Raw genomic sequence first — 11,377 nt, forward strand, 5'->3', positions numbered from 1 at the left:
ATAATGACTTTAGTTATGAAACATCTTGTACGACAAAGCATACATTATATAAAGAATCCAACCAACAGGAATCAGCGACCTGCCATGTGTTCCGATTGGATGCAAATAAACTCACCATAGATACCAGGACTAAATTTAGTATATACGCCAGACGCGCGTTTCGTCTACAAAAGACTCATCAGTGACGCTCGAATCCAAAAAAGTAAAAAAAAAGGCCAAATAAAGTACGAAGTTGAAGGGCATTGAGAACCAAAATTCCTAAAAGTTTTACCAAATACAGCTAAGATAATCTATGCATGAGGTAGAAAAGCCTTAGTATTTCAAAAAATTCAAAAATTTGTAAACAGTAAATTTATAAATATAACCATATCAATGACAATTCATGTCAGCACACAAAGTGCTGACTACTGGGCTTGTGATACCCTCGGGGAAATAAATCTCCAACAGCAGTGGCATCGACCCAGTGGTTGTAAATAAACTCATCATAGATACCAAGACTAAATTTAGTATATACGCCAGACGCGCGTTTCGTCTACAAAAGACTCATCAGTGACGCTCGAATCCAAAAAAGTATGTCTTCAAAAACTACACAGACGTAGCAATATCCAGCAAATAATTCCAATAAAACTATTGCTAGAGTTCGAGTTGAATATTCAGTTAAGAGACCATTTCTGTGACATGTCACTTTCAGAATAACAAAGGCAATATACACATTTTTGCATTTGCTTTTTAAAACCCGTCGCGGTTAAAAATAAGTGTCTTTAGTTTGCCTCAACCAAATGTTTTGAAACAGGTACACAATTCTTATTACTTTTATAAAACCATATTAAACGGGGGCATAATATGAGTCCTATGGACATAATCTCCCTTTATTTTCAATGTTCGTGCAGTGTTTTATGTCATGAACTGATAAACCGTATCATATTTTATTCTAGCGTCACTGATGAGTCTTTTTTAGACGAAAGCGCGTCTGGTGTTAATAAAAAAATTCATCCTGGTATCTTTGATAAGTTTATTTAAACCACTGAGTCGATGCCGTGGAGTTTTAATTCCTCGAGGATATTACAAGCCCAGTAGTCAGCTCCTTGAGTTTATGAATAAAATAGATAAAGTTATTGTAAATACTCCACTCTTAACTTCAACGAAAAAAAGGCTTATTCATAAAAAATATAGCAATTATGGCTTTGTAATTCAAAAAAAGGAGAGATCTTTTGCACTTATATGGAATCAACGATAAAGGTTTGAATAATAATAAGATCACATGAAAATTTGGAAGGAAAATAATTTGTTCTTATTATGTTTTGATAGATACCTGCACCAGTTCGTCCAACAACGCCTACTTTTTGTTCTGGTTGAATATCAAATGAAATGTTTTTTAAAACAGGTGCTAATGATTCTCGATACGTCATTTCTACATCAGAAAACTTAATGTCTCCTTTACTTGGCCATTGATCATTTGGTTTACACTGAAATGAGCTAGGTTCAACGTCTATATTCTATAACAAATATATAAATATAACAAATATATAAATAAACATAATATCTTTATTTCAAGAATTATTAAAAAAAAGGATCAATATTAAGAACTATATATCAGTTCAAACGGGGGGGGGGGGGGGGGGGAAACCCAAGCAACCAAACAGTAAGTTTCCATCACATTATTTTGTTCAGTGAACAATAAAATAATGCATATATATTTTGACGGATTAACTTCGTAAATAACACACTGAACTCTTGACAAAGTTTTAAGCGAGTTTTCCAAAAGTTGATGGGAAATTCGAAACATAATTCTGATACAGGACGAACGAACATACACTCAGACCGGAATATACAACAATCAAAGACGCGGAATAAAGATTTCTTGATTTCTTAACTTTGATTGAAATATTGGAGAGCGAAAACAAAATGCACTTAATTTATCATAATTTGTACATCAAAATGTAGATATGAATTCTAACAGAAAGAACAAAAGTATTGAATACTTATTTTGCTGCATGTCTAGATTTTATTTGATAGTAAAACATATGAAAATTAAACATGTATTAGTTTTAAGTATCGATATGTTAAGGAAAACGTAACAGAATAGACATAGGCTCAGAGAAACAAAACTTTGAGTTTTGTTGTAGTTAATTTCATCCATTCCTTTTTTACCACTGATAAAAAGAATATGTATTATGTTAAAAAAAACCTTAAAGTTGCTTCTATTCGTTCCGTTAGTTCCTATAGTCGTATGTTTGGTTTAGTCATGAATTATGTCCACTTTTAGAATAAACCTTTGATTTATTTATGCATTTTGTACCATTGATCTTTTTAAGAGTCCAGAAAACATGTACGAACGCATGAAAGTTTTAAAGTGTTGTATTCTTTTTTTTTATTTATGTCTAAGTTGAAGAAAATGATTTGAGTTAAATCTACGAACCTTAATATAATGATTTAATCTTTCCACTGAGGTAAACTTTGCTTCCACTTCATTCATCATTCGAACTGTTTCACGCATCAAGCCTACAACCTGAGAAATAATACTGAATATGTTTGTACAATTGTAAGAAGAATCTATGCGATTTCAATGCATTTCAACCGCAATGCAAACAGAATACACAGTTAAAAAATGAAGAATATAAGCATGTTGTTGTTTCTAAAGCAAAGGTAACGTTATGACAAGGCTACAAACTCCAGAGAATAGATACCTTTAATATTTTGTTTTCTTTTATGGTGCTCAGTGAGAATCGAATTAACGAAAACTAAAGAAAATTTATTCTTCTTATCACAGCGTTGAGAAAGTCAATAATAAAACAAACAATACCGGTGACGATACTGAACAAAATTTAATTCCTCCTATATTTTAGTTTATACAATAATTTTCCAAAACATATAAGACGATGTGGTATGAGTGCCAATGAGACAACACACTATGAAATAAATTAAACACATGATTTAGACGAAGTTGTTTCACAGGGTTACAAACATTCAATAATCCCAATTTTTCAAATCCATTTTTAGTGATTTGTTTTATCGGAACAAGATATAATATAAACTGTATAACTTTATTATTGAATAACCTGAAGCTTATCTTTTAGTATCGTGAATATGCCTTCATAGCAACGTCAAAATATGGAGTTTATATCTCCAAGTTAATACGATGTTCCAAAGATTGCATTTCCTATCATTTTATTTTAATTTTTTAGTAGAAATATTGAGAGTAGTACCATAGTAGAAACACGTAGAAGACGTTACTAAGTTGTAAAACTTGTGTCTGAATCTTTTGTCATTTTGAACAATAAATTATGTTTAAATTACTAAGTGTGAACACTATTTAATCAAAAGCAAGCAATTCATGTCATTTGATAGTGTTGTCGTTTTAATGTTATATTTAACAGTGCCATAAAAGCGGGAGGTTTGGCATGGAACAAAACAAGGTTCAACCCAACATTTTTTTTTATTAAAATGTCCTGTACCAATTCAGGAAAATGGCCATTGTTAGATTGTAGTTCGTTTATGTGTGTGTTACATTTTAATGTAATGTTGTGTTTCTGTTGTGTCGTAGTTGCCTTTATTTAATATATTTATGAATATAATACCTTTAGACACAAAGTCAGGGCAAGGGCTGCTAAAGCTGGGTTGACTGATCCTTTGGTACTGACGAGCACAGCTGCAGTTACTACTACTATTATAGATGTTATCAAATCTAACCACAAACCTATACATCTCATACTTGTATCATACAGTAAAGAAGTCGTAGTGGTCACATCAATCAGCTTCTCTGACCTAAAATAAACCTATACATTTCATACATGTATCATAAAGTAAAGTAGTCGCTGTGGTCACATCAATCAGCTTCCCTGACTAAAGTTAATTTAACTGTTTAGAATATTTCTTAGAATATGATTATGAGCAAGAAATTGAATAATACCATGTTAAATATTTTTTCATCTGCGCTTTTATTAGTTATCAAAGGTACCAGGATTATAATTTAATACGCCAGACGCGCGTTTCGTCTACATAAGACTCATCAGTGACGCTCATATCAAAATAGTTGTAAAGCCAAACAATTACAAGTTGAAGGCATTGAGGCCCCAAAGTTTCAAAAAGATGTGCCAAATACGGCTAAGGTAATATATTCCTGGGATAAGAAAATCCCTTTTCAGTGTCTTATGGTAAGATGTTTTTTTATATCATTTGTCAAATCACGAAGAAAATACTAGACAAAGGCTAGAGGCTTTTAGGCAAAAGTAATTTAAAGGTTGAGCACATGTACATGACTATATACTTGCTTTTCGATAAAGCTGTTCCTCTCTTGATACGCCTCTATTGTAGATAATCCCTGAGTTGTAGTGTTGAGATGGGCAAATAATGGAGAGTTTGCAACATTTGATAATCTTTTCATTTGTCTAGTTGATGCATTAAAAATGTTTTTCAAAACAGCAAAGGCGATGAGAACTGGAACAACTCCTATAAGTATCCATGGTATTACCACGGCGGCTGATACTAAGGAGATTACCACAGTACTCAATATTTGTAGTATACCATCAATCCGTTGTGGTAGGAAAACGTCAACTACAATCATAGAATATTTAATAGAAATATAAAAAGGATAACAGAAATACAGTCGGATATTAAACGGGTCCAATTAAAAACAACTTATGCGATCAAAACAGTTGTACAAACAAACAGTTACACAAACTACAACGAACAGCACGAGGCATAGCTAACCTCACAGGGTATAGACACAGACTGCGGTGTGATATAAACGTGCACACAATACGTCCCCTTCGTAAATCACAACTACATATTGTAAACTATAAGAACAAAGACATAAACCGCATACGCCGACTTTAGAAACATGATTACAACTAACAATGAAATAAATGCACATCATTTCGACAGCAGATCTTGTTTGGTCAGATGAGGCGAAGACCTTTATTTGGCCCTTTTAACTTTTTTAATTTGACAAAACGTGCATTTGATGTACCATATTTTTAATTCTGGTTTCTATGATGATTTTATTATATAAATTTAATTATTGACATATCTTTTCATCATTATTTTAAATAGAATAAGTTTTATTTATCCAGATGTTGCATTTTAGCAATGTTTTCATAAATCATCTACAATGCAATTTTTGGTTAATCTTTGCAATGGTTTTGCATACTTAGGCACTATTTTGCAACCAATATGTTATCTAATTACTTTACCTTCATCCGTATCTTTAGAAAATCTATTGAGTATTCTACCAGTAGGGTTAGTATCAAAGAAATGCATCGGAGCTAATAAAACTGCTCGTAGTGCCCTTTTGTGGAGTTGGACGGATGCTTGTATTGTCACCTATTTGAAAATTAACATTCAGCATCAAAAAAAGTTTTGAAAAAACGTACCACATCAAAGTGAAGATTTTTAGTTGTTTTATTTATTTCATAAAGGTTATATATTAAATAATCGTCTGTTTATTTTATACAACTACATTTACCTCGCCATTGAATATTTGTTTTTTGATTGGGTTTGTGATGCTGTTGCCTTTATTTAGCTGTTGTTTTCGATGTTGTATTTGTTCAACTTTTGAATGGTTCCTTGATATCTTCTGTATCTTTTTTCATTACACATTACTGAATCCTCCTTTTTTCAAAGTTATATAATTTTATTCTAAGCGGACGTGTCTTTCGAATAAAGTATATTTGGACATGTATCCTGGTTTTTGTTCTTCGAGGACTCTGACATGTTACTTTTGTTTATGTTAAGTATATGTTCTGTAGAGCTGTTAAGTTTGAGTTATGTATAGACTGTTCTTATACATCTTCATTGAAAGTATGCGTTGCTGTGTTTATTGTCTCATTTACATTCGTTTTATGTTTAAAAGCTTTTTCCATTAGAAATAGGACATTCCGTTTTAAATTTTCTTTTGAGTTTGATATTTTTGCTGCTTTACTTTTTAATACTATTTTGTGATTTATGTTAACAGTACTTCAATAGAACTTAAGTAAGAGTCCGAATTTAAACCTGGTAGAAGCAATGTGCAATAAAATAATCATACTGCAGCACCAATAAACCCTCGAATAATAGTCAAAACAGTGTTCAGAAAAAATAATCATACCACAGCACCGATAAACCCTCGAATGATTGTTAAAACTATAATTCCACCAATTGTACCGACATAAACTAGAAAATAGACATCACCCTGTCTTGTATTGTCTGATGATCCTGTGGTTGAATTTGTAACAGGTGTTGTCATTAGTAATGTTTCACTTGTTGTTAGGTTTCTAGATTCCAGCAGAGTTTCCTGAATGGCATAATATAGGAAATTATCATTTTCTCAAAAAATAGTATAACAATAATCGATTCAATGAGTTGAATTTCATGTTAAAATAAAATGTGTTCTGAAATTGGGCCCTCTTTAACTTCAGAAGCTAGGTCCTTTTTCTGTTATCTTATTGTTGGATGCTGGGCAATAATACTACAGCCATACACAATTTATGTTTTAGCAATCAGTATTGCATGTTTGTTTCATTATCTAGTTTAATAGTATAATCAATATTTAATGCGTTTCCCTAAGTTTAATGCCTTTCCCTCAATTTTAGTTTGTTACCCTAATTTTGTCCATATATTTACTAGGTTTGAACAGCGGTATACTACTGTTGCCTTTATTTGATTAGTTTCAGCTGTTTTACAGTTATGTATATAGGTGTGAAAGTTAACGTAACTGGTGTCTTCAACTTTGTTTTTCCATTTGACAAAAACTCAGTCTTGGGAAAAGCCGAAACCGACCAATAGCCGTTTGATCTTCTGTTAATATATAAAAAAAAATGTTTCCATACCTTAGATAAGGAATTTATCCATATGCTTAGCCACCAGTCGCTAAATACTACAGACCCAGTAGATGCTGCAAACAAAATTAACACGACAATGGAGATGAGTGCACCGCCAGCAGCCGATATGTAACCTGTGTAAGTGCTAAATTTGACAGTTCCCTTTTCCAAGTCCTCTTTTTCTGTTAGCTTTCCTGTAAACATCAAAACTAAATGATAACAATGACGTTATATTAATATTTAAAAAAAAAACATTATCAACACGGTGTCATGAGCTGAGCAGTCACCACTTGGGTTCTGACAATATTAATAACAAGTGTGTCAGTTACTGTTAGTAGTCCTTTGTTAATTTATGCAGTACTTCTCGCTTAGTTTCTTTTATTACCTATTGTGACACAGGACTCGGAATTCTTTTGAGCTGAGTTTTTCAGTTCGTATTGATGTGTGTTTGTTTATTATAATTTGGTTAGAGGTATAAGGGAGAGTTCAGATCTCTCAAAACATTTCACCCCGCAGCAAAGTATGGCTAGTCCCAAGTCAGGAGCCTCAGGTCTACTTAAGTATAGTATGTTTTTTAATTTTAGTTCATTTATATATTTTGGACTTAAGTTTGACATCCATTCTGACTGAACTGATACACATTTTTGTTTAGGGGCTAGCTAAAGGCCACTTCTGGGTGCTGGATTTTCTTGCTGTGTTGAACACCCATTGGTGGCCTTCAGCTGTTTTTTGCTCTTTGATCGGGTTGTTGTCTTTTTGGCACATTACGCATTTCCATTCTCAATTTTTTATTTCAAATTTTACTTACATGTATTCATATTCATAAATTATTAAGAAACTAAGGTTTTAACTCCCTCAGGAATAAACCTATTACATGCCTGTTAAAGGTAATTCAGGGAAATTGCTTTGGACTTATAAAATATTTAGAATGTTGTTTTTATCTATTTTTCTTGTTTCTCATTCTGAAATCCGCAGTGAAATATTTGAAAATTTGTTAAATGAAGCCAACAGGAGTATATAGCTGTTGAAAGTCATACTGAATGAAAGAAAAATATGAGTTATTATAAATTAAATCGATGGACACACCTCGATTATAAGAAAAATATAAAACATTTAAATGACAAAAAGCTAAAATATCCTTCACAAAGGTACTGAGAAACCTACCTTTCTCCTTATCATTTGTCTTGTTATTGTCAGATTCTGTTGTTTGTTTGCCTGGCTCGTGTTGCTTATCATCACTGTCTACTGTTGGTTCGTCTTTCTTTGCATCTACCATTGTAATATCACTAGGAGAGGTAATCTCTAAAATGATGAAGGAAACCCTGTTCAATATTGAAATGATTCGCCTATGTTGCATAGGTTATCTGACAGCGCTAATCTGTATTGCCTGATAATATATGTTTATGAAATCAATCTGTATCATGCGTTTTTTTAATGTTTGATTTTACTGGGTTTTTTTTTATAATAATACTGTTTTTGCTTTTCTTTTAACTAAATCCGACTTAAGTTTTTCTAGGAGATCGGTATTTTTGTGTTATTTTACTTGAAACAATTGGATTCACAGCAATATTTGATGTTAAAAAAGTGATAAAACTGAAATATATTGCTATTTTTCTAGTAAACGATGCTCAAAATTATCAAATAAATCTGAAATGAATAGTCTACTCCAAATACAACAATAGTTCATTGTTATTGTTTTCTTATTAAATCAAGTGTAAGATAAGGATATACTTATACTATTCAATAAATTATGATAAGGATGATTACACATACCGTTTTGCTCTACACAGTGATACTTCTCTATCATCGATTTGTAGTATCCATCACCAATCTGATTTAATTCTTCATGATGTCCTCTCTCGGTTATTTTCCCATTTTCTATAACAACTATTTCGTCACAGAATTGTAGATACTGAAACAAACTGCTAAAGCTTAAGGGCATAACTTCTATGAAAAAAGTGAGCTTTTCTCATCACTTGGCGTCCGTCGTCCGTCGTCGTCCGTCGTCGTCCGTCGTCGTCGTCGTCGTCCGTCGTCGTTAACTTTTACAAAAATCTTCTCCTCTGAAACTACTGGGCCAAATCAAACCAAACTTGGCCACAATCATCATTGGGGTATCTAGTTTAAAAAATGTGTGGCGTGACCCGGTCAACCAACCAAGATGGCCGCCACGGCTAAAAATAGAACATAGGGGTAAAATGCAGTTTTTGGCTTATAACTCAAAAACCAAAGCATTTAGAGCAAATCTGACAGGGGCAAAAATGTTGATCAGGTCAAGATCTATCTGCCCTGAAATTTTCAGATGAATCGGTCAATCGGTTGTTGGGTTGCTGCCCCTGAATTGGTAATTTTGAAGAAATTTTGCTGTTTTTGGTTATTATCTTGAATATTATTATAGTTAGAGATAAACTGTAAACAGCAATAATGTTCAGGAAAGTAAGTTCTACAAATAAGTCAACATGACCAAAATGGTCAGTTGACCCGTTTAGGAGTTATTGCCCTTTATAGTCAATTTTTAACCATTTTTCGTTAATTAAAGTAATCTTTTACAAAAATCTTCTCCTCTGAAACTACTTGGCCAAATTAATCCAAACTTGGACACAATCATCTTTGGGGTATCTAGTTTAAAAAATGTGTGGCGTGACCTGGTCAACCAACCAAGAAGGCCGCCACGGCTAAAAATAGAACAAAGGGGTAAAATGCAGTTTTTGGCTTATAACTCAAAAACCAAAGCATTTTGAGGAAATCTGACATGGGATAAAAATGTTTATCAGGTCAAGATCTATCTGCCCTAAAATTTTCAGATGAATCGGTCAATCGGTTGTTGGGTTGCTGCCCCTGAATTGGTAATTTTGAGGAAATTTTGCTGTTTTTGGTTATTATCTTGAATATTATTATAGATAGAGATAAACTGTAAACAGCAATAATGTTCAGCAAAGTAAGATCTACAAATAAGTCAACATGACCAAAATGGTCAGTTGACCCGTTTAGGAGTTATTGCCCTTTATAGTCAATTTTTAACCATTTTTCGTAAATTAAAGTAATCTTTTACAAAAATCTTCTCCTTTGAAACTACTTGGCCAAATTAATCCAAACTTGGCCACAATCATCTTTGGGGTATCTAGTTTAAAAAATGTGTGGCGTGACCTGGTCAACCAACCAAGATGGCCGCCACCGCTAAAAATAAAACATAGGGGTAAAATGCAGTTTTTGGCTTATAACTCAAAAACCAAAGCATTTTGAGGAAATCTGACATGGGATAAAAATGTTTATCAGGTCAAGAAATATCTGCCCTGAAATTTTCAGATGAATCGGTCAATCGGTTGTTGGGTTGCTGCCCCTGAATTGGTAATTTTGAGGAAATTTTGCTGTTTTGGTTATTATCTTGAATATTATTATAGATAGAGATAAATTGTAACAACAATAATGTTCATCAAAGTAAGATCTACAAATAAGTCAACATGACCAAAATGGTCAGTTGACCCGTTTAGGAGTTATTGCCCTTTATAGTCAATTTTTAACCATTTTTCGTTAATTAAAGTAATCTTTTACAAAAATCTTCTCCTCTGAAACTACTGGGCCAAATCAAACCAAACTTGGCCACAATCATCATTGGGGTATCTAGTTTAAAAAATGTGTGGCGTGACCCGGTCAACCAACCAAGATGGCCGCCACGGCTAAAAATAGAACATAGGGGTAAAATGCAGTTTTTGGCTTATAACTCAAAAACCAAAGCATTTAGAGCAAATCTGACAGGGGCAAAAATGTTGATCAGGTCAAGATCTATCTGCCCTGAAATTTTCAGATGAATCGGTCAATCGGTTGTTGGGTTGCTGCCCCTGAATTGGTAATTTTGAAGAAATTTTGCTGTTTTTGTTTATTATCTTGAATATTATTATAGTTAGAGATAAACTGTAAACAGCAATAATGTTCAGGAAAGTAAGTTCTACAAATAAGTCAACATGACCAAAATGGTCAGTTGACCCGTTTAGGAGTAATTGCCCTTTATAGTCAATTTTTAACCATTTTTCGTTAATTAAAGTAATCTTTTACAAAAATCTTCTCCTCTGAAACTACTTGGCCAAATTAATCCAAACTTGGCCACAATCATCTTTGGGGTATCTAGTTTAAAAAATGTGTGGCGTGACCTGGTCAACCAACCAAGATGGCCGCCACGGCTAAAAATAGAACAAAGGGGTAAAATGCAGTTTTTGGCTTATAACTCAAAAACCAAAGCATTTTGAGGAAATCTGACATGGATAAAAATGTTTATCAGGTCAAGATCTATCTGCCCTAAAATTTTCAGATGAATCGGTCAATCGGTTGTTGGGTTGCTGCCCCTGAATTGGTAATTTTGAGGAAATTTTGCTGTTTTTGGTTATTATCTTGAATATTATTATAGATAGAGATAAACTGTAAACAGCAATAATGTTCAGCAAAGTAAGATCTACAAATAAGTCAACATGACCAAAATGGTCAGTTGACCCGTTTAGGAGTTATTGCCCTTTATAGTCAATTTTTAACCATTTTTCGTAAATTAAAGTAATCTTTTACAAAAATCTTCTCCTTTGAAACTACTT

At 33.0% G+C, this 11,377-nt stretch overlaps 1 protein-coding gene across 1 annotated transcript in view; it reads right to left on the minus strand.

Annotated features, from left to right (window-relative positions):
* The window catches only part of LOC134698757 (ATP-binding cassette sub-family C member 12-like), a 46,661-nt gene that overhangs the window by 5,395 nt on the left and 29,889 nt on the right, over positions 1-11,377 (minus strand). Inside the window, exons 19-27 of the mRNA XM_063560512.1 lie at positions 8,571-8,709; positions 7,962-8,099; positions 6,807-6,991; positions 6,086-6,271; positions 5,193-5,322; positions 4,272-4,554; positions 3,579-3,765; positions 2,420-2,509; positions 1,313-1,496 (exon numbers count right to left, since the gene is read on the minus strand). Coding sequence (XP_063416582.1) covers positions 1,313-1,496; positions 2,420-2,509; positions 3,579-3,765; positions 4,272-4,554; positions 5,193-5,322; positions 6,086-6,271; positions 6,807-6,991; positions 7,962-8,099; positions 8,571-8,709 — 1,522 coding nt within the window. The remainder of the gene's footprint in view (positions 1-1,312; positions 1,497-2,419; positions 2,510-3,578; positions 3,766-4,271; positions 4,555-5,192; positions 5,323-6,085; positions 6,272-6,806; positions 6,992-7,961; positions 8,100-8,570; positions 8,710-11,377) is intronic.

This window comes from Mytilus trossulus, chromosome 1 (assembly GCF_036588685.1).
Source record: "Mytilus trossulus isolate FHL-02 chromosome 1, PNRI_Mtr1.1.1.hap1, whole genome shotgun sequence".
Classification (NCBI taxonomy): Eukaryota; Metazoa; Mollusca; class Bivalvia; order Mytilida; family Mytilidae; genus Mytilus; species Mytilus trossulus.